The sequence below is a fragment of the Macaca mulatta genome, chromosome 8, assembly GCF_049350105.2.
Source record: "Macaca mulatta isolate MMU2019108-1 chromosome 8, T2T-MMU8v2.0, whole genome shotgun sequence".
In the NCBI taxonomy this organism is placed as follows: Eukaryota; Metazoa; Chordata; class Mammalia; order Primates; family Cercopithecidae; genus Macaca; species Macaca mulatta.
Window position 1 is genome coordinate 108028108 of NC_133413.1, and position 24607 is coordinate 108052714.

Consider the following 24607-nt stretch of genomic DNA (forward strand, 5'->3'; position numbering starts at 1 on the left):
TGGAGAGTTTCCTGAAGGGATTAGTTAAATGAAGTTTAGCCGATGTAAGTTTTGTGAGTTGCCAGTTGAAGAGATGGGAGACTAGGGAATTGAAGCTGCAAGATTGTTCAGTTGGTATAAGTCTTACATGGAAAAGTGTGGCCACAGGAAAGTCAGAAAAGGCAAGTTTGGCCAGAGAAGATAGTGTGAACTAAAAGTAGCGTATAAGAATAAGATGATGATATTAGAAAGTAAAATTAAACGAAGTTTTGTATTCCTAATGTAGATACGGCCCTAAGTCCGCATTTCATTCTGAGGTTTCTTACCTTTGCGCACATATACATAAATACACAGAAGAGAGATTAGAAGAGGCAACATTAGAAGTGGCAAGACAGCATAGAAGAAAGCAAGCCAAATCAAGGGTGAGAAAACCTGGTTTTAGCATTAACTGTCTGACTTTAACAAGTTGATTCAGACCCAGCAGATTAAATTTGGGTTAATTAGGAATTTAACCAGCTAAAAGACAGCTTTTGTTTTGATTTTCTGCCACAGATCTTTGTAAAGCCTACAAATTGGATTTGAGAATATGAATGGTCTCCTTTTCCAACTTTGTAGCCCTGATCATTGTTAACAATTGCATGTTAAGTCATATTATAGAAATTTTGAACACTTTGTATTGTTTTCTTGAGTATAGCTCTGCCGTAATGAGTAGGTAGCTGGTAAAAGTGTGTTCTGCAAAAACTGAAAATAAAGCCATTGAAACAAGTATATTGACTGACTTACGTGTTGAATTTGAGGGGCCTGCACAAGTGAAAAAATGTAGGATCCAGAAAGACAGTTAGAGTACAGATACCTCGGCCCCATTCTCCCAACTTCTCAGTCTGGTGATGGGGCTCAGAAATTATTATTTAAAAAGTAAAAAAAGAGGCTGGGCACGGTGGCTCACGCCTGTAATCCCATCACTCTGAGAGGCTGAGGCGGGTGGATCACCTGAGGTCAGGAGTTCAAGAACGACCAGCCTGACCAACATGGTGAAACCCCGTCTCTACTAAAAATACAAAAATTAGCCGGACGTGGTGGCTTGCGCCTGTAATCCCAGCTACTTGGGAGGCTGAGGTAGGAGAATCGCTTGAACCTGGGAGGCAGAGGTTGCAGTGAGCCGAGATTGCACCTTTGCACTCCAGCCTGGGCAACAAGAGCGAAACTCCGTCTCAAAAAAAAAAGTAAAAAAAGAATGATTCTGGTTAAAAGCCAGATTTGGAAATCACAGACTTGAGTCTACTCATGAGCATCTCTAAGTGCTATCTGTCATTTTATTTTAGGAATGTTAGGAAAGCTTCTGTATCCTTTTTTAGGCTGTGGTAATGGGTTGGAAAGCTTCTTACTCCCAGAACAGTAGAGCCATGAAATTACTGAATTAGAGGTTCCGTTAGAGATTGCCTAACATTCATTTGTTTATGTATCATCTATGGCTGCTTTTATGCTACAATGGAGGAATTATGTAGTTGCAACAAAGACATATGGGCCAAAAAAATAAAAATAAAGAACAAAGGCATATGGCCCTTAAAACCTAAAATAGTTGCTATTTTGTTTTGTTTTTGCTGAGGACTGTTGATGACAATCAGTAAAATATTTTTTTTTCTGAACTTTATTTTGCCATACAGCCTGATTATGTTTGTAAATAAAATATTTTCTATTTGGCTGTTTACAGAACAAGTTTGCTGACTTTCGAGTAGATCATACCTGTCACTTTATAAGCCTCAGAGACGAGTGAAATATTCCGAGATTACACAGTTAATTGGTGGTCAAATTGCAAACAGTTTCATTCTCCTTTTAACTGTCTCCATTCCATTATTTTTGTTACAGGGACTGATACCTTGGTGAGATAAGAAAATTTGTGGTACAGAATTTTGCTTACGAATGTTACATATATATATGTGAAAACATTAGGGACAATAATCTACCAACTCTTAGATAACATTGGTGTACAAAAACTTTTTAAATTTAGGTACAGAGGTAGGATTTGATTGTAGTATATATGGTTTCCTGCATATAAATCTTTGCATCGATCTGCTAAGCAGTTGGATAATATGATACTTTTTGTTGCCTGTGCAGCCAAATGGGCGGACTGTTGAATTGGCTGAGGGTGAAGCTGTTCGAACACCTCAAAGTGTAACAGCAAAGCAGCCACCAGAGATTGACAAGAAAAATGAAAAGGTAAGTTTGGGAGCATATGAAATTATATGCAAGGCTCTTAATAGAATGACATAAAAGGATGATGCTTTTCTGTTTCATAAGATTGTATGTATACCCCTCATTTAAAGAAAACTCTGAAAAGCTGAATTAACCATAGTGGATGGGTGGTAAAAGTTTAACTGAGTTGTTTTTGTTTTTTTAAAGGAAAGTTGTATCACCAAATATTTTAAACATTGCTGTGGCAATACTAAATATTCATTATGTCAAAAACAATTCATTCACAACTTGAACATCTTGTGTAAGTTTCCAGATACATAACATATGTATCCTTTATTCAAAAACAGAACTGTGGAATTGTGTTACCTTTGTTAATAGGGCACATCTAGCATGAAAACCTTAGCACAATTGTTCAGTGGTGTTTAGTGTTGAAATAGATTTCTGTTGTGTTGGAAACATAATTGCTTACTAGACATAGATTAACTTCATTTAACAAAAGAAAATGTGGGCCTGGTGCTATATCTCATGCTTGTAATCCTAGCACTTTGGTAGGCCGAAGCGGGTAGATTGCTTGAGCCCGTGAGTTTGAGACCAGCCTGGGCAACATGGCGAAACTTTGTCATTACAGAAAATATGAAAATTAGCCAGGCATGGTGGTACATACCTGTAGTCCTAGCTACTCAGCAGGCTGAGGTGGGAGGATCAGTTTCAGAGAGCCAAGATTGTGCTAATCCACTCCAGCCTGGGCACCCGAGACCCTGTCTCAAAAAGAAAAAAGATATAGCTATAGATTTCATTTGGATGTGAAATTTTCCAAGTAAGGCAATCTATCATACCACGTAAATGGTACATTCCTGGGATTTTATTAATTTTCCAGTTGCTTGGTGTCAGAACTGACTCATTTTTACTTAATCTAGCTTGGAAGTAGGCAAAATGAATAAGAAGTTCTTAACAGTAGTTCCTTCTACTGTGAGAAAAAGACTTTTCATTCAGTTCCCTTTTGTACATTGAATTACCCTCCCTTTCCTTTTTTTTTTTTTTTTAAATGTAGAGACAGGGGTCTCACTGTGTTGCCCACACAACATAGTCTTGAACTGCTAAGCTCAAGTGATCCTTCTGCCTCGGCCTCCCAAAATGCTGGGATTACAGGCATGAGGCACCACATCCAGCGCCCCTCCCTCCTTTTTAAAAAAATCCTGTCTATGCATAGCTCCTTTTCAGGAAAAAAAAAAAAAAAATGAGACAGTCACCAATAGGTAAGCGGTTTCTAGGAACCACAGTGCAGCAACTGTAGCTTCTTGGAATAGTGGTATGAAATGGTTACTACCGGCTGGGTGCAGTGGCTCACGCCTGTAATCCCAGCACTTTGGGAGCCCGAGGTGGGCGGATCACCTGAGGTCCGGAGTTTGAGACCAGCCTAGCCAACATGATGAAACCCCGTCTCTGCAAAAACAACAAAAATTAGCTGGGTGTGGTGGCACATGCCTGTAATCCCAGCTACTCGGGATGCTGAGGTAGGGGAATGGCTTGAATCCGAGAGATGGAGCTTGCAATGAGCAGGGATTGTGCCACTGCACACCAGCCAGGGCGACAGAGCGAGACTCTGTCCCCAAAAAAAAAAGAAAAAGAAAGACATGGTTGCTACAGTTTCTTAATGCTTCCGATTTCAAAATGTCTTTGAAGAAGTGGTTTAGCCACCAAGACAACTGCCGGCAGAATGGCTTAAAATGAAGGATAGTTTTGGGAAATAATTAAATTTATGTCTGACTTTGTGTTTGGCAGAAAAGTAATGACTTGTGTTAACAAGTAAGCATGTAACGTAAGGAGTGTGAGTTTATAGAGTGACTAGCTGATATGCCCAATATAGATTTACACATCTCTGACCTAGTGTTTTCTTTTTTCTGGGCTTTCTCTCTATTAGTGAATAATGTATACTTACTCCTGCTTCTACTCCCTGAATTACCCTGAAAATTTTGTAGTTGCAATAATTAAGAAACTACCATTAACTTCTTAGTGATTAATTTATATAAATTGAATGTGACAGGGTATAAAATCACAGCTTAAAGTTTATAATCATTACTTTGAAATGTCTTGTGGTGGGAAATAATTATAATAGTTGACATTTACTTACTTAAGTATAATCTGGCAGGCACCATGCAAGGTGAGGTATGTTTGTATGTATAAATATATTTACATATCTAGTAGGGACAGCTTTTTGAGTACTTACTAGATATACTTTTAAGACTTTATAGTTGTTAAAAAATAATCTATAGATATTTCCTTATTTTCACAAGGGCTCTGAGGTGATGGTACTATATCCATCTTACAAATGAGAAACCTGAGGCTTATGTTATCTGAGCTATTGAAAGTATAGTCAGTTCTAACCCAGATCTATCTGACTTCAAAGTCTTTACTTTTTACTGCCTTATATTATTTCTAATGCTCTCAGAAACTCTGCCAGGCAGATAGTTATAGCCCCATTTTACAGATAAGGGCTCAAGTGCCTAGAGAAATTTTGTGATTTAATTAATTTGATACAGTTGGCCGGGCACAATGGCTCAAGCCTGTAATCCCAGCATTTTGGGAGGCTGAGTCGGGCAGATCACCTGAGGTCAGGAGTTTGAGACCAGCCTGGTCAACATGGTGAAGCCCTGTCTCTGCTGAAAATACAAAAATTAGCCAGGCATGGTGGCATGTGCCTCTAGTCCCAACTACTCAGGGGGCTGAGGCAGAAGAATCACTTGAACACAGGAGGTGGAGGTTGTAGGGAGCTGAGATCATGCCATTGCACTCCAGCCTGGGCGAGAGAGTAAGATTCCGTCTCAAAAAAAAAAAAAAAAAAAAAATGGATGCAATTTCTGGACGAGGATCTGAACCCAGCTTATTCTGATTCCAAAAAGTTCTTTTTGTCATTTAGCAGTGCCACCTTTCAGTTGCTGTTGCTTTTTCAGTACAAAGTTTCTACCTTTGGTTTCTTGCCTATGCTATTTAACTTTTCAAATAATAATAAATGCTACAGCTCATGGCTGGTGTTCTGTTTTTGCCATCCAGTTTTGCATTTCGAATTTGTGCTTTTTAACTTGGTTAGGTCTAGGTAACTCAGTTGATTTTTTATGGTATTGCCCTATGTGTGTATTGCACTTTGTGTTTTAAATAGGTGGTGTTTTTTAGACTTATTTTCTTTCTTCCTTTCCTTTCCTTTCCTTTCCTTTCCTTTCCTTTCCTTTCTTTTCCTGCCTTTCTTCCTTTCCTTTCTTTCTTTTTTTTCTTTCCTTTCTTTGTTCTGTCATTCTTGTTGCCCAGGCTGGAGTGCAGTGGCACAATCTCAGCTCACTGCAACCTCTGCCTCCCAGCTCAAGCAATTCTCCTGCCTCAGCCTCCTGAGCAGCTGGGATTACAGGCACGCACCACCACGCCCAGCTATTTTTTGTATTTTTAGTAGACACGGGGTTTCACCACGTTGACCAGGCTGGTCACAAACTCCTGACCTCAGGTGATCCGCCCACCTCGGCCTCCCAAAGTGCTAGGATTACAGGCATGAGCCATTGCACCCGGCCTACCTTTCCTTACAAAGAAATACATCTTAGATCTTATACACCTTAATATATATTATCATATTTTTGTTTTTGCTCTCTGAGCCATATCTTGGGCACTTTGAGAAGTACAATTTTTGTCTGTAGAGTAGTTGTACTCTTAAGCTGTGATATTGATTACCTTGCCGTATCACTTGAGTAAGCCTTGTAGATAAAAGCTTGCCTAGAAACTGTATATGACAAGATCTTAGGTCTGTAAAGCAGGTTAAACTGCCATAGTTTTCTAGGTCTTTATTTGGGTTTGAAGGTCAGTGTTTCATTAGAACTAGTCTCTAGTAGAGTACACGTAGGACCATTAGCCAGACTGAATGCATTGTGCTAATAGATGCTAAAGGTAATAAAAATGTAAGATGTACTTACCCTCAGATTACAGTCTAGTTAAGGAAAGGCAAGCAAAGAGAAGATATCTAGTAATACAAGGCATTAAGTGCTGCGTGTTCAGGGGAGAAAGGTTATCCTACTTGGGTAGCCAGAGAAGATTGACTTAATTAATCTCTGTAAGTATAGGAATGATATTTCAGTAAGTAGGCATGGGGAGACAAGTTTTAGAAGGGAAGAGAAACAAATGAACACAACCTGACATTATTTAGATTAAACAAATGGACATATTCAGACATAAGGGGAAGCCTTAGTCAAGTTTGACTGGTCAAGATAGGGTAGGCATATGATAAAAACTTAGAAATATTCAACTGGCAGCAACATTGATGATTAATGAATCAGTTTTGCGTCTCTGATTGTAAAAAAGTCTTAATGTAGAAATGTAAAGATTGCTAGTGAGAGAAACAACGGAAACAAAATGTGTGAACTTTCGTCACCACCAAATTGTTAGGATGAAGTCAGTGATATCCACTGAACCCTGATATCATTTGTTACAAGTATTAATAAGGTCTTACATTTTTATGATGCTACACAATATACAAAATATTTGTACAAAACATTTTCACATCTCTTAATCCTGATGAACAACTCTGAGGACATTATCATTTCTTTTACGTAGCTCAATAAAGAGTTTTGTGAATTGTCCAGGATCACATAGCTGATAAGTAATACTCCTTCAATTTCTCTAAGGCAGCAATTTTTGAAGCATGGTCAATGAACCCCTAGAAAGGGGCCCTAGGGGCAAAACTATTTTCATAATAATTAAGACATTATTTGCCTTTTTAACTATGTTGATGCTTGCACTGATGGTACAAAAGCAATAATGGGTAAAACTGCTGGCTCCTTATCATGAACCAAGACAGTGGCACCAAACTTCCACTTATTGTATTCTTGTTTTGGTTTGTTTTTGAGACAGCACTCTGTCGCCCAGATTGGAGTGCAGTGGCACGATCTCACTCACTGCAGCCTCCGCCTCCCAGGTTCAAGCAATTCTCCTGCCACAGTTTCCTGAGTAGCTGGAATTACAGGTGCCCGCCACTACCCCCGGCTAATTCTTGTATTTTTAGTAGAGACGGGGTTTCACCATATTGGTCTTGAACCCCTGACCTCAGGTGATCCATCTGCCTCTGCCTCCCAAAGTGCTGGGATTATAGGTGTGAGCCACCACGCCCTGCCATTTTGTTTTGTTTGAAGAGACTCTCACTCTGTTACCCAGCCTGGAGTGCAGTGGCACAGTCATGCTCACTGCAGCCTCAACCTCCCAGGCTTAAGCAATCCTTCTGTCTCATCTTCCCAAGTAGCTGGGACTGCAGATGCACACTACCATGTGCCCAGCTAATTTTTTGTAGAGACAGCATGCCTCCCAGGTTCAAGCAATTCTCCTGACTCAGCCTCCCGAGTAGCTGGGATTACAGGTGCCCACCATCACGCCCACCTAATTTTTGTATTTTTAGTAGAGATGGGATTTCACCATGTTGGCCAGGCTGGTCTCGAACTCCTGACCTCAAATGGTCTGCCTGCCTCAGCCTCCCAAAGTGCTAGGATTACAGGCATGAGCCACCACGCCTGGCCGTAGATCTTCCAAAATGTTAAAACATTCCATTAAACAACATATATTTTTTAAAATTACATTTGTTAATATACCAACTAACGTCACCAGAAATTCCTTACGTACCGGTAGGTTGTCAAGCTCATGGTAGCAGACACAAATTTTCCAAATTTCATTTTTTTTTTTCTTTAATATAGAGACAGGATCTCGCTATGTTGCCCAGGCTGGTCTTGAACTTATGGGCTCAAGCAATCCTTTTGCCTTGGCCTCCCAAAGTGATGGAATTACAGGTGTGAGCTACTGCACCAGCAAATTTTTCAGATTTCTAATTTTCACTTGCCAACAAAGTCATGTTATCATTTGCAACGAGTACTGTCCGCTTCCTTTAAGTGACAAGATAGCCTTGTTCATTTTTGAGAAAATGTCTGCAAATACACAAGTCTGAATAATCACGGCTTGTCTATCAGTCATTCTTTCAAGCCAAAAAGGAATAATATGAGTAAGTGGCTAATTTGGCACACAAGCCATTGCATAAGTGTTTTTCCTCAAGACAATCATCAATCTTCATTTTGCAGCATACTTTATGCATATATTCCATTTCATCACACAGAATAATTAAAAAGCCTGTGTTTAAGAATTGAGATTTAATGAAGTTAATAATAATTTTTGCTGCTTCATTAAGGACACGCAAGTGCAACTAGCATTTTTTTTTTTTAAACTGTTGAGTAGATGGCAGTAAAGAATACAATGATATGCCTGTGATCCAGCACTCTGGGAGGCCAAGGCAGGTGGATTGCTTTGAGCTCGGGAGTTCAAGAGCAGCCTGGGCAACATAGTGACAGAGTGAGACTCTGTCTCAAAAAAAAATAAAATAAAATAAAAATAAATGCCTGAAACTGGATAATTTATAAAGAAAAGAGGGTTCAATTGTCTCACGGTACCACAGGCTATACAGGAAGCATAGCAGCATCTGCTTCTCAGGAGGCCTCTAGGAGCAACCCATGGTAGAAGGCAAAGCATGAGCTCTCTCTGTTGCCCAGGCTGGAGTGCAGTGGTGCAATCTCAGCTCACTGCAACCTCCACCGCCTGGGTTCAAGCGATTCTCCTGCCTCAGCCTCCCGAGTAGCTGGGATTACAGGTGCCCACCACCACGCCTGGCTAATTTTTTTATATTTCTAGTAGAGACAGGGTTTCACCATGTTGGCCAGGCTGGTCTTGAGCTCCTGACTTCAGGTGATCCTCGTGTCTCGGCCTCCCAAAGTGTTGGGATTACAGGCGTGAGCCATAGCGCCCAGTGGGGGATAACATTTCAATATGAGATTTGGGTGGGGACACAGATCCAAACCATATTGTGCCTCAGTCAAAATAATGTGTCACAGTAAATTGAATACAAACACAGATATGTGAATCCAGCTGTCTTAAGGTAGACATTAAAGATATTTGCAAAATATAAAATCTGCCACTCTTCTCGCAGAAATGTTTTGTTTTGAAAAAGATATAGGTATCATTACATAACGTATAATTTATGATTATTTTGTTATAAATTAATATATCTAAACAATTTATTAAATTTGTGTGATAAATATAACCCACGTAAACAAAGGCTCTTGGCCAGGCACAGTGGCTCAGACCTGTAATCCCAGCACTTTAGGAGGCGAAGGTGGGAATTCAAGACTAGCCTGGCCAACATGGAGAAACCCCGTCTCTACTAAAAATACAAAAACTAGCTGGGCCTGGTGGTACGTGCCTGTAGTCCCAACTACTTGGGCGGCTGAGGCACGAGAATCACTTGAACCCAGGAGGCAGAGGTTGCAGTGAGCCAAGATCATGCCGCTGCCCTCCAGCCTGGGTGGTAGAGCAAGACCCCATCTCAAATAATGATAATAATAATAATGGCTCTTTGACATCCTTAATACATTTTAAGAATCTAAAAGAGTATCATGTGACCCAGAGGTTTAAGAATTGCTCTGGGAGAGATCAGTGTCTAGAAAGTAAAATACAAAATAATTTTGAGGCAACATGCGTTTAAACAAGTATAGGCTAGAACAGCTCTTAGCAAAACAGAATTATCTGCATGCCCAGAGAGTTTATATACATGTGTATTTTCCTTCCATAATGCATCTTAGAAACTATAGTTTAAAACCATAGGTTGGCAAACCATGGCCAAATCTAGTGCTCTGCCTGTTTTTGTAAATAAAGTTTTATGGGAACACAGCCACACTTACTTATTTATCATTAGCAGTTTTTTACTATAGCAGTGGAGTTGGATAATTTCAACAGAGCGGCCTTATGATCTGCAAAGCCTAAAATATTTACTGTCTGGCTCTTTTTTTCCCCCTTCCTGAACCTATTAAACTCCCATTGTAGTCCTTTGGAGTCTTTAAATGTTTTATATGAGTGCTTTGATATGTTCTCTGAGCCTTGGACTATTAACCTTTTGGGTTCTCTTGTGCCACAGAATTTATAGCTTCATCATTTCTTGGGTTCCCACCCAAGGAATTAGTTTTCAAGGTTCCCTTTAAGGTAAACAAAACTGTTTTTCTGTAAAAGAGAATACCATACCAGGAAAACCATATTTATCCCTCTAGACTTTTATGTCTAAACTACAAATAGCAGAACAGAGACCAGAACCAGGATTTCTGCCCCAGTCAGTCATTTTCCCACTATACCATGGCTTTACCTCACACAGGAAGTGGCAAGAGAGGATTGAAAAACAGTGAAATGGCAAATTTGGTTTTAAACATGCTTAGATTGAGGCGAGAGTGGGATCCTCATACTGGAATTAATTTGTTTGTCGGGAATGTAAGAACTGTATCTGGGGAAAAGTTCAAAGCTAGATAAAAGGAGTTCTTAAGAGAGGTTTCTTGTAAATGTCTTAAGATTGTGAGTTTAGCCATGCTGCTTGTGCCGTGTACCATGTCTTATGAGCCCACACCAGACATATTTAAATAATTTAATGACTTGGATGGTGGATCATGTATACAAAGATAATAGCTCAGAGGTTTTAATTGAGTGGAGGAACCGAGTAAGAGTTAGGTAGACAGGGCTATATGTAATTCAGTCTAATTTTAGGCTCTTTCATTGGTTACTCACAAATTAACTGAATATCTTCTATGTGCAAGGTACTACTATAGGCGTTAGAAATACAACAGTTGATAAAACAAGAGCCACTATCGTGAAACTTAGTCGGGAAAACAACTAAAAATATAAGCATATTCTCTACTATCTGGTAATAAGTGCTATGAAAGAAAACAATTAGGTCAGGCATGGTGGCTCACATCTATAATCCCAGCACTTCAGGAGGCCAAGGAGGGAGGATCTCTTGAGGCCAGGAGTTCAAGACAGAGCCTGGGCAACATAGTGAGACCCCACCTGAACAAAATTTTTTTTAAATTTAGGCCGGGCACGTTGGTTCACACCTGTAATCCCAGCACTTTACGAGGCCAAGGTGGGTGGATCACCTGACGTCAGGAGTTCGAGACCAGCCTGGCCAACATGCTGAAACTCCGTCTCTACTAAAAATATAGAAAATTAGTGGGGCGTGGTGACTGGCACCTGTAATCCCAGCTACTTGGGAGGCTGAGGCAGGGGAATCATTTCAACCCAGGAGGCGGAGGTTGCAGTGAGCTGAGATCGCGCCATTGCACTCCAGCCTGGGCAACAAGAGCAAAACTCTGTCTCAGGGTGGGGGGAGAAATTGGCCAGGTGCAGTGGCTCACACCTGTAATGCCAGCACCCTGGAAGGCCATGGCAGGCAGGTAGCTTGAACTCAGGAGTTCAAGACCAGCTTGGGCAACATGGCAAAACCCCAGATCTACAAAAAAATGTAAAAATTAGCCAGGCATGGTGGTGCATACCTGTATTCCCAGCTACTTGGGAGGCTGAGGTGGGAGCATTGCTTGAGCCGAAGAGATGGAGGTTGCAGTGAACCAAGATCACACCATGGCACTCCAGCCTGGTCGACAGAGTGAAACCCTATCTCAAAAATCAGTTAATTAAAAAAAATTTTTAATTAGCGAGGCATGGTGGCATGCCCCTGTAGTCCTAGCTACCCCAGGAGGCTGAGGTGGGAGGATCACTTGAGCCCCAGAGTTTGGGACTGTAGCAAGCTGTAATCAAGTCACTGCACTCCAGCCTGAAAAACAGAGACCCTGTCTCTGAAAAGAACAAAAATGAGGAAAAAAACAAACAAACAGGGTAAGGAGATAGAGATAAAGTGCAAGTTGTGGGCACTTCCCTGCACCTGCAGTTCTCCTACTACTTCCATTTAGGAAAATAGCAGTAGTACCAAGTGGAATAACCTTGAATCTCCTTTAAGTTAAACCCCACCAAAAGAGGGGAATCAATTACAGACTTTTCTACTTTTTTTTTTTTTTTTTTTTGAGACGGAGTCTCGCTGTGTCGCCCAGGCTGGAGTGCAGTGGCCGCATCTCAGCTCACTGCAAGCTCCGCCTCCCGGGTCTATGCCATTCTCCTGCCTCAGCCTCCCGAGTAGCTGGGACTACAGGCGCCCGCCACCTCACCCGGCTAGTTTTTTGTATTTTTTAGTAGAGACGGGGTTTCACCATATTTAGCCAGGCTGGTCTCGATCTCCTGACCTTGTGATCCGCCCGTCTCAGCCTCCCAAAGTGCTGGGATTACAGGCTTGAGCCACCGCGCCCGGCCGACTTTTCTACTTTTAAGGAGATTTGTGACAGTTTTCACACTCTCATCCTGATACTGTGTGACAAGGTTATTAAGATGGAGAACTACTGGTATAGGCAAAATAGCGAAATATAACTAGTATGCTTCTTGGATAATCCATGTTTTCCCATTTAACCATACCCAATTTGTATATATATTTGGGACAAGTGAGAAAAATAATAACAAAATGTGAAGCAGTATAAAATAGGAACTTGCCATATTTGGCCAGAAAGTGGATGAAATTGACTCTAAAGCAATTTTAATTTCATCAAGTACATTTTTAAAAACATTGTTACAATTACAAAAATGAAAGAATATTGACACAATGGAAGCAGAAAAAACAAAAATCTCAAAAAATAGAACACTTTTTTCCTTGAGTTAATTAAAAACCTTATACACCAGTCAGTAGTGTGCAGACCAAAACATCACAGTAAAAAATACTCAGCATTCTTTTTTTTTTTTTTTTTTTTTTTTTTTTTAAAGACAGAGTCTTGCTGTGTCACCCAGGCTGAAGTGCAGTGGCATGACCAAGGTTCACTGCAACCTTGCCCACCCGGGCTCAAGTGATTCTCCAACCTCAGCTTCCCAAGTAGCTGGGACTACAGGCATGCACCACCACGCCCGACTAATTTTTTATTTTTTGTAGAGATGGGGTCTCACCGTGTTGCCCAGGCTGGTCTAGAGCTCCTGGGCTCAAGTGATCCACCCACCTCAGCCCTCCCAAATTGTTGAGATTACAGGTGTGAGCTGTTGTGCCCAGCCAGCATTCCCGTTTATTCATGCTTTTGTTCCTTTATCACTTCTGGCGTTACCACCAAAATCTTTAGATGTTTATAGGGCTATAAATATTAAAGATGTCAGTTCGCCAAATTTTTAGGGACCAGTACTTCCAGAATAGAGAATTAATAAATTGAATAAGAATTACACTCAGGGCTGGGCACAGTGGCTCATGCCTGTAATCCCAGCACTTTGGGAGGCTGAGGCAGGTGGATCACCTGAGGTCAGGAGTTTGAGACCAGCCTGACCAACATGGCGAAACCCAGTCTCTACTGAAAATACAAATATTAGCTGAGTGTGGTGGCGTGCACCTGTAGTCTCAGGTACTCAGGAGGCTGAGGCACAAGAATCGCTTGAACCTAGGAGGTGGAGGTTGCAGTGAGCCTAGATCGTGCCACTACACTCCAGCCTGGGTGACACAGCAAGACACTGTCTCAAAAAAAAAAAAAAAAAATTACATTCAGGGCCAGGCAAAGGTGGCTCATGTCTGTAATACCAGCACTTGGGAGGCTGAGGTGGGCAAATTGCTTGAGCTCAGGATTTCGAAACCAGCCTGGACAACATGGCAAAGCCCTCTCTCTTCAAAAAGTACAAAAATTAGCCTGTTGTATTAGCATATGCCTATAGTCCCAGCTCCTTGGCAGGTTGAGGTGGGAGGATGCTTAAGCCCAGGAGGTGGAGGTTGCAACGAGCTGAGATCATGCCACTGCACTCCAGCCTGGGTAACAGAGCCAGACCCTGTCTACAAAAAAAACAGAATTACATTTAGAACCTGGCTACATATCTTGTATAAATGGCTAATTGCAATTGCAAACAGGTTATCTTTTTTTTTTTTTTTTGAGAGACAGAGTCTCACTCTGTTGCCCAGGCTAAGTGCAGTGGTGCAATCATGGCTTACAGCATTCTCAGTCTTACGGGCTCAGATATCCTCCCACCTCAGCCACCCAAATAGCTGGGACTACAGGCATGCACCACCATGCCTGGTTAATTTTTGTATTTTTTGTAAAGACAGGGTCTCACTGTGTTGCCCAGGCTGTTCTTGAACTCCTGGATGCATGTGTTCCTCCCACCTGTCTCCCAAAGTGCTGGGATTACTGTCTTGAGCCACTGCACCTAGCTACAGAAAGTGGTTTTTTTTTATTTATTTATTTTTACCGTTATGGTTTGTCTCTGGCATGCAAAAAGTATCTTAGTGATAAAGATGGTGTCACTTAAAATTTGTACAGTATCCGCCTTGTGATAGTTTTGATACTGCGCAAATAATAAATTACACTCTTAAATTGGTCTTTTTGGCATGAATTGTATGCTATGCCATTCTTTGTACTTTGCAATTCTCCGTCAAAATCTGCTAAGGGGGCAGTTAGCCGTTTGAATAGATCTACTCTTACTGTCAGCATGTACTTTTTGCCACTCTAATAAGTGATATCACTTATTGTTTGGGTATTGGCTAATATTAGAAATACTCAGCTGGGTGTGGTGGCTCACATCCCAGCACTTTAGGGGAGGCCAAAGCGGGTGGATTGCTTGAGCCTAGGAGTTTGAGACCAGCCTGGGCAACATGGTGAAACCTTGTCTCTACAAAAAATACAAAAATTGGCCAGGTGCAGTGACTCACACCTGTAATCCCAGCGCTTTGGGAGGCCAAGGTGGACAGATCACAAGGTCAGGAGATCGAGACCATCCTGGCTAACATGGTGAAATCCTGTCTCTACTAAAAAATACAAAAAATTAGCTGGGCTTGGTGGCACATGCCTATAGTCCCAGCTACTCAGGAGGCTGAGACAGGAGTATCGCTTGAACCTGTGAGGTGGAGGTTGCAATGAGCTGAGATTGCGCCATTGCACTCCAACCTGGGCGACAGAGTGAGACTCCGTCTCAAAAAAAAAAAAAAAAGAAAGAAAAGAAAATATAAAAATTAGCCAGGTGTGATGGGACATGCCTGTAGTCCCAGCTACATGGGAAGCTGATGTAGGAGGATCACTTGAGCCCAGGAGGTCTAGGCTGCAGTGAGCCTTGATCACACCGCTGCACTACAGCCCGGGCGACAACGAAAGCCTGTCTCAAAAAAAAAAAAAAAGAAAGTGGACACTGTTATTTCTAGTAAGAACTCTATCAGCCACATCACCGTTAAGTTATGATGATTTCATCGGATGTTGTATAAGTTGGTCCAAATAGCGAAATCATCAAGAAGGGGTTTTGAAATAAAAGTATATTTCTACTTTCGGTACTTAAAATAAAAACTTTGCCTAATTATACCATGCCTTGAAATTTAAGCTAATGATATTCTGAAACTATTTTAATTTAGCAAGATATCTAAGCATTCAGAATGTAAAAACTGGCATTTCTAGTTTTTTTTAAGATGTTTATGCATTCTTCTATATGACAAATTTTACTGAATTTAATTATAAATGACTGGATGCATTTCTTGGGGGTTTCTTATTTAAATAGAGAAAGAAGTACTATGGGGAAACACTTGTTCCTTCTGATGTGGTAATTAGCAAAAAACAGTATTACAGCCAACCAAAATGCATTCATTCCTTAGCATATACTGTTTGATGCCACATAAAAACGTTGCTAATGATACTAAATAAATTAGTACCAGAGCAAATTACTCAGCCTGGTAGGGATAATGTACAGATGTTTCTAACATTAAAGCTTGGGGGAACTTGCTAGATTCTATTTCAGTAATGAAACACATGAAGGACCACTTTTGTGAGCAACTGAAGAGAGATCCGCAAAGATATATTCTCAACAGTAAATCACTTATTTAACTTTTTTAAATGTTTGTGGAAAAACTAAACAGAAACCACTGATGGAGGGATGGCTTTGACTGGAATTAAACAGAGGGATGGCTTTGACTCGAATTAAACAAAAAAATAAATGGGGAGTTAGGAAGAGATAACAACATGTGTGAAATTTATTTACTACGTTATTTCTCGGAAACTATGACGACAAAAGAGATTAATGCCAGATTGCAAATTGGAGGACCTTCAAATTACAGTAAGGGTGAAGGTGATAATCATCTTTAATGATGCAAAGATTTTACAAAGAGGATTCATTGACTCTATTTTTTTTTTTTTTTTTTGAGATGGAGTCTCGCTCTGTCACCCAGGCTGGAGTGCAGTGGCCGGATCTCAGCTCACTGCAAGCTCCGCCTCCCGGGTTCACGCCATTCTCCTGCCTCAGCCTCTGGAGTAGCTGGGACTACAGGCGCCCGCCACCTCGCCCGGCTAGTTTTTTTGTATTTTTTAGTAGAGACGGGGTTTCACCAGGTTAGCCAGGATGGTCTCGATCTCCTGACCTCGTGATCCGCCCATCTCGGCCTCCCAAAGTGCTGGGATTACAGGCGTGAGCCACCGCGCCCGGCCTCATTGACTCTATTCTAGCAAAATACTTTGATAAAGCTGAGCAACTTTTAAAAATGAGTCATACATTTTTCTCCTTTCTTCCTCTTTCTTTCTTTCTCTTTTCTTTCCTTTCTTTGACATAGGTTTTCACTCTGTTGCCCAGGCTAGAGTGCAGTGGCGCAGTCATGTCTCACTGCAGCCTGGAACTTCTGAGCTCAAGAGATCCTTTCCCCTTAGCCTCCTGAGTAGCTCCCCCACACCATTTTTTTTTTCTTTTTCTTTCTTTCTTTTTTTTTCTTTTTTTTTTTTTGTTTTGGAGAGACAGAATTGCTTAGTCACCCAGGCTGGTCTCAAACTCCTGGCCTCAAACAATCCTCCCACCTTGGCCTCCCAATATTTTGGGATTACAGGCATGAGCAACCTTGACTGGCCTATTTTTCTTTTATGAAAAATGAAGTGTTCCAAGTCTGTTGAATCTTTTCTATAAAGACAAATGGTTGTCTGCTTACCAGATACTTTTACAAAGAATTTATACTGAATCTGCCCCTTCACGGTTAAGGAAAGCTTGCTTAACAAGATGTCAGAAAATAGCCAATTTTTGGAAGAAGTTCATGCAGTGAAGAGTGTATGCTGACAAATTTACATCATTGCGTGATTTTGTTATTAAAGAGCATTTGTATGTTAGATGTGAAAATCCTCATATCTGCCCAGCTTGGAAGCAATTTTCTAACAGAAAAATAGCCAACAGCCCAGATTCTAGAGCACGAGTACATGAGATCCAATTCCAGTTCTGACACTTGACTAATGATGTGATTTGGGGGTTGGTTAGTAATCACTTGTGCCTCTGTTTTCTCATCTACAAAATGGAGAGAATAACATTTACCTAGGGTTACTTTGAGAATTTAAATGGAACTATGTAAGTGATAACTATAAACCAGATGTAAAATTTTGTCTTTTTAGTGAATTCACTTGTTAAAAATAAAAAAAAAAAAATTATCTCACCCTTGGTAATAACAAGAACAAATGATAATAATAATAATAATAATAATAATAATAATAAAGTAGAAAAGTACCAAAAAATGTAGAACTTTCTGATTCAAGTAGAAACAATGTATTGATGTTAAAGATTAAAATTTACTGGCTGAATTTTCACAAAAACCTTTGCATACTTGGAGAATTAGATGGAAAAATTAGTGTCATATTTCAGTAAGCATGGCCAATCGTGTCTTCCATTTTGATCTTCTTACTTTTTCAGATATAACAATATTTAATACCAAATATGAAAATGAATGGATTTAGATGATATTCAGAAGAATAAAGCATGTTCATTCATATTGCTATAACTAAAAATAGTTATGTTTTACAACTGTATACACTATCAGTGTAGTAGAATGTGTATAAAATTTATAAATAAACATTTTGGGGTATATGCTCAATTTTTTCCCATAGAAGTATAAGAATAACAAGCTTATTTAACCCACTGTTACAAGAGTGATAGCAGACCCCTTTATCTGGCATATTTAGGTATTTAAGCGAGTTACCATATATTCCATATATTGATTAGCAATTGGGTATTGGCACTGCTTATTTGAATATTTTGAGTAACTCCTGATAAGATCTTAGAATTTTTGGAACTTACTTATCATAATTTCCTAAGGAATTGTCAATCTATCTTATTTAGTATATATCTTTAGCAGTTTTAGAAAATTGTAATGGTGGATCTAATGATTATTTATCAAAGCTTTTTCATCATCTAGATTTGTTTGTTTGAGACAAGGTCTTGCTCTGTCGCCCAGGCTGGAGTGCAGTGGTGCAACCCTGGCTCACTGCAACCTCGACCTCCTGGGCTCAAGTGATCCTCCCACCTCAGTCTTCCAAGTAGCTAGGACTGCAGGTGTGTACCACCATGCCCAGCTAATTTTTTATTTTTTGTAGAGACAAGAATTTTGCCGTGTTGCCCAGGCTGGTCTCAAACTCCTGGCCTCAAGCAGTCGGCCCACCTCAGCCCCTCCAAAGTGCTGGAATTACAAGCACATACCATCACACCCAGCTCATCATCTAGATTTAAAAGAATGAAGCCATTTACTGTTCCAGGTGCAAATATTGTTTGTAGTCCCAATGGATATGTATTCATTGTCATTTAACTCATTCCTCCTTTAGGAGTGTTATGGTGTGTGTATGTATACATGCACATACATGTGCATACATGCGTATACATGTACTTAACATATAACATAGACCAAGATATTTATCCAATGGGGCTGTGTTATAGCCCACTTTGTTGTTAACATCTGTATTATACATATGAGATGGAAAGAAGAATAATGTGAAATTTTAATGAAAGCTAATAGGAAAATTTACATACAGATTTTTTGAGATGACTCCTGATACATTGAATGATGTCTGTTTTGAATAATTTTGTAGGTTTTGGGTTAAAGGTCGTTTGCTTCACACAGCATCTGAGCCCCTACTAATTTCAGATGCTAGGCAGGCTTCCTCAGAAGCGTATTTCAATCAGTGCCGAGCATGCAGCATTCAAATAAAGGGAAGTAGGGATTCTGTTGAGAATATAATATATCTCTTATTCTCTTGCTTTTAAGAAGCTTGTATTATTATTGGAAAACTGGGAACACTTGAACACATGGAAAGGTATAGCCATATTGGAAATGTCCCAAGGAAGTTTGTGACAAATGGCCAAATCTTTGTCAGTTTTAAATGTTTTGAAATGCAAGATTATGTGTACTTAGGGGAAAGGAAAAGGGGGACAGTGGTAGAGATAAAGCAAATGGAGTGGAACTTGAGCTGGGTAAAAAAAAAAAAAAATGAGTACAGGCCATTTCAGGCATTGAACATCAGTAGGGGAGCAGATGTTTCAGGTGCAAAGAAAATTATCCCAGCACTCTGTCTGTAGCGCTTTGTTCTGAGAAAAAATCCACAGTCAATCCAGCTTGGTCAAAAACAGGAGTGTTCAAAAAGATACCAGTCTTGGAATCAAATGCTCATGTGTATGAATAAAGGAATACAAGGTTGAGATCAATTTGTGGAAGACGTCATATGTCATATAAGAAAGTTAGACATTATAAAAGGTAGGAAATATCTGTAGTGTGCGTTTTTTTTTTAAGAATGAAAACTAATTGGATTGATAAGATACATTGGGAAGGAAACTCTTGAAGATAAGAATTTTTTCTTTTTCCTTTTTTTTTTTTTTTTTTTTTTGAGATGGAGTCTCTCACTCTGTCACCCAGGTTGGAGTGCAGTGGTGCAATCTTGGTTCACTGCAACCTCCGCCTCCCGGGTTCAAGTGATTGTTCTGCCTCAGCCTCCTGAGTAGCTGTGATTACAGGCATGCGACACCACGCCCAGATAATTTTTATAAAATAACAAAAGGAACTAAGATGTTTGCTTCATTAGTATGGCCAGGTCAAATAGCAGTATATATCACATATTTATTTTAAAGCTTTTCATAGGATATTATTTTATTTAATCTTATCAGGACGGGTGTTATTGTTAATTACTTTTTTTTTTTTTTTTTGAGATGGAGTCTTGCCTTGTCGCCCAGTCTGGAGTGCAGTGGCGCCATCTTGGCTCACTGCAACCTCCGCCTCCCGGGTTCAAGCGATTCTCCTGCCTCAGCCTCCTGAGTAGCTGGGATTACAGGCACCTGCCACCCACCATGCCCAGCTAATTTTTGTATTTTTAGTAGAGACGAGGTTTCACCATGTTGGCCAGGCTGGTCTTGAATTCCTGACCTCCCGTGATCTGCCCACCTCGGCCTCCCAAAGTGCTGGGATTACAGACGTGAGCCACTGCACCCGGCCTATTGTTAATTACTTTTAGAGGCAATAGTAAAATCAAATAATATTTAAGCCTAATCTACGATAATCTTTTTTCTACAGATTTTTAGTTACAAATCCCCAGATATTTCTGTGTAAACATAATCTCTGTGATTTCTTCAAAGTCTCCCTTCTTTAAAAAAAATGTATTTATATATACTACTTTGTAGTTAACAGAGTCTTTTCACTTTTTGTTTTAATTCTTAAAATAACCTTATGTGAGGTTAGTAGGAATTTTTGTCCATATTTACAGTTGGGGAAAAGGGTTTGGAATGATTTAGCCCAAAGCCACATAGCTAATGTATGATTAAATTTGTATTTAGAGTTAAATGTAGGGAGACTAAATAAGAGGTTATTTGTGAGGGTAAACTGGATCAGAACTGGACTTCAGTCCTAGTTTCACTGCTTTACCGTGTAATGCTCTTAGACAGTCTTTTTTTTTTTTTTTTTTTTGAGATGGAGTCTCTGTCACCCAGGCTAGAGTGCAGTGGCACAATCTCAGCTCACTGCAATCTCCACCTCCTGGGTTCCAGTGATTCTCATGCCTCAGCCTCCCTAGTAGCTGGGACTACAGGCGCCTGCCACCACATCTGGCTAATTTTTGTATTTTTAGTAGAGACGGGATTTCACCATGTTAGCCAGGATGGTCTCGATGTCCTGACCTCATTATCTGCCCGCCTCAGCCTCCCGAAGTGCTGGGGTTACAGGTGTGAGCCACCGCGCCCAGCCTCTTAGACACTCTTCTTTGTCTTTTGTTTGTTTGTTTTTTGGGGTTTTTTTGAGACAGGATCTCACCTTGTTACCCAAGCTAGAATACAGTGACATGATCACAGCTCACTGCAGCCTCAACCTCCCAGGCTTGAGTGATCCTCCCACCTCAGCCTCCCAAGTAGCTGGAACCACAGGTGCATGCCACCACCCCCACTGATTTTTTTAACAGATAGAATCTCCCTGTGTGTTGCCCTGGCTGGTCTCATACTCCTGAGCTCAAGTGGTCCTCCCACCTCAACCTTCCAAATTACTGGGATTACAGGTGTGAGCCACCACACTCAGCAATATTAAACACTTTTTATGGCGTCAGTTTCTATCTGTAAAATGGGAATACCTACTTCAGTTCCTGTGGACCTGCACTGTCCAATATGGTAGCCACTTGCCACATGTAGATATTGAGCATTTAAAATGTGACTAGTCTGGCTGGGCGCGGTGGCTCACACCTGTAATCTCAGCCCTTTGGGAGGCCAAGGCAGGTGGATCACCTGAGGTCGGGAGTTTGAGACCACTCTGACCAACGTGGAAAAACCCTGTCTCTACTCAAAATACAAAATTAGCCGGGCAGGGTAGCGCATGCCCTGTAATCCCAACTTTTCAGGAGGCTGAGGCAGGAGAATTGCTTCAACCCAGGAGGCAGAGGTTGCAGTGAACTGAGATCGTGCCATTGCACTCCAGCCTGGGCAACAAGAGTGAAACTCTGTCTCAAAAAATAATAATAATAAAAAGCAACTAGTCCAAATTGAGATAGCCGTTAAATGTAAAATACATACCAGATTTCGAAGACTTACTTTGTTTTCTTTTACATACTGTCTTATTGTGTTTCTTTTTTAATATGAGTTCCATGTTGAAATGACAGTATTATAGATGCGTTGTGTTAAATATTAAAATTGTCACCTATTTTAACTTAAAAATGTGTCTACTAGAAATTTTTAAAAATATATATGTGGTTTGCATTATGCTTCTGTTGGCCAGCACTGCTCTAGACCAAGGATAGCAAACTCTGACACCCCAAATCCAGCCAGATGCCTGTTTTTGTAAATAGAATTTTATTGGAACATAGTCACACCCATTTGTTTATAAATTGTATGTGGCTACTTTCATGCTGTATGAGCAGAGTTGTGTGGTTGCTCCAAAACTCTATTACGGCCTGCAAAGCCTAACATATTTACTGTTTGGTCCTTTGCAGAAAAAGTTTGCTGCCTCTGCTCAACTGTAATTGACAGACGTTCAATATGTTATCTTTACTTAAGAGTGGCTATGGTAAAGACAAAGACGGAAGGTAGAATCATGGTTGCCAGTGAGAAAAGAGAAGCTGGGAGTAAACACTAATCATTACAGAGTTTCTTTTTTGGGATTAAATAAAAATTTTGAGGCTGGGAGCAGTGGCTCACGCCTATAATCCCAACACTTTGGGAGGCCAAGGCAGATCACTGAAGGTCAGGAGTTCGAGACCAGCCTGACCGACATGGTGAAAGCCTGTCTGTATTAAAAATACAAAAATTAGCTAGGTGTGATGGTGGGCACCTGTAATCCCAGCTATTCGGGAGGCTGAGGCAGGAGAATTGCTTGAACCTGGGAGGCAGAGGTTGCAGTGAGCTGAGATCACGGCACTGCAGTACAGCCTGGGTGACAGAGCGAGACTCCATCTCAAAAAAAATAAATAATTTTGATAGTTGTGCAACTTCAGATATACTAAAAACCACTGAATTGTGCACCTTTAAAAGGGTGAATATTACGGTATGTGGATGATATCTCCACATATCTTTTTTTCTTAAGTAGATGTGAGTCTAGTTTGGTACATGTAATAAAGCAGTATATTAAATATACATACTGTAATAAAACAGTATATTAAACATACATGTTAATGATGAGAACATGCAATGAAACGAACAAACGCAAATCAATTATGAGGTCAGTAAAAAAAATTAGTTTTTTAATGTAATCTTTTGTCAAAGACAATTTTTAATCACTTTCAAGAGATCATGTCACTTGAGAATATATGCAGGTTTTTTATTGGTAGGAAAAGCAATTTTCTGTCATTGCTTACTCACTTGCTCAAATTCATTTACTGCCTCTTAAGATAGTGTGCAGTACTTTGGGAGGCCAAGGCGGGCAGAGCACAAGGTTAGGAGTTCGAGACCAGCCTGGCCAACATGGTGAAGCCCTGTCTCTACTAAAAATACAAAAATTAGCCAGGTGTGGTGGCGGGCACCTGTAATCCCAGCTACTCCAGAGACTGAGGCAGGAGAATTGCTTGAACCCGGGAGGCGGAGGTTACGGTGAGCTGAGATCGCACCACTGCACTCCAACCTAGGTGATAGAGCAAGACTCCGTCTCGGGGGGAAAAAAAAAAAAAAGAGCGTGCAGTAATACATAAACGTAGCTGATGTCAATAAATAGCTAAATAAGTGAATACAAAGTATAAAAATACTATTGTATAAACATTAATTCTCTTTTGGAAGCACTTATCTAAATACAGAAATTATGGCTTATTTCGTTTTTAGCAAGCTTTTGAAAGGATAAAACAATATTAGCAGAAGGGAATTGGAAGATCATTCGAAAACAGCCATAGCTTGTCTGTGTATAGGTATTTTATCTATTATTAAACATCTATATACAAATCCTAGGTATTTTAACATTGCTTTGAAACTGACAAAATAGTACCTGCTATGTACAATTGACCCATTAATTTGTTATACATAGGATATAGCAACAATCTGCTTTATGCAATCCAAAAACAATAATCATCACATAATTTTTCATCTGAATATGTTGCAATAGGTTTTAATTTTATTGCTTCGATATTCGACACCATATTACAGTACCTTATTTATGATGTAACTTACATTAGCATGATGTGGAAGGGCACAGACTTTGGAGCCAGACAGACCTAGTTCCTATTATGACTTAGTTTACTAACATTGTGATGTGGTACAATTTAGTTAATATTTAACATCTCTGAGTTTTCATTTCCTCATCTCTGAAATGGGGCTAATACCTTCTCCAGCAAGTTTCTTTTAAGGAATACATAAGGAAATGAGTACAGAATACTTAACACATAGTAACCACTCACTCAATGGTAACCTCATATGATTATTATTGCCACTTAATATGTTAAGTTTTTTAAATCGAACATTAAATTTTTTTTAGTTGTCAGCATCATACATTTCATTATGTATTTTACTGACTCCTTATCAAAAACATAATGAAATATTAAGTAACATTCTATTTTACTTTCAGTCAAAGAAAAATAAGAAGAAATCAAAGTCAGATGCTAAAGCAGTGCAAAACAGTTCACGCCATGATGGAAAGGAAGTTGATGAAGGTACTTGAGCAAGGGAAAGGACTGTAGAAAATTTTTTAATCCTTTTTTTATCAAAGTGTATTATATAAAAACTGCATTTGTTTTACTTTATTTTGTATTTAGCTCTTTTTTTATTACTGTAGACCTTAATATATAGAGCTGTGACACTGTTAGGAAACACTTTTGTTAAGGATCCAGTA

General features: G+C 39.9%; 1 protein-coding gene across 5 annotated transcripts in view; it reads left to right on the forward strand.

Annotated features, from left to right (window-relative positions):
* The window catches only part of MTDH (metadherin), an 80049-nt gene that overhangs the window by 14797 nt on the left and 40645 nt on the right, over positions 1-24607 (forward strand). For all 5 annotated transcript variants that reach the window (NM_001266369.1, XM_015145659.3, XM_015145660.3 and 2 more), the window contains 2 exon segments: positions 2095-2196; positions 24344-24428. In NM_001266369.1, the coding sequence (NP_001253298.1) occupies positions 2095-2196; positions 24344-24428 (187 nt within the window).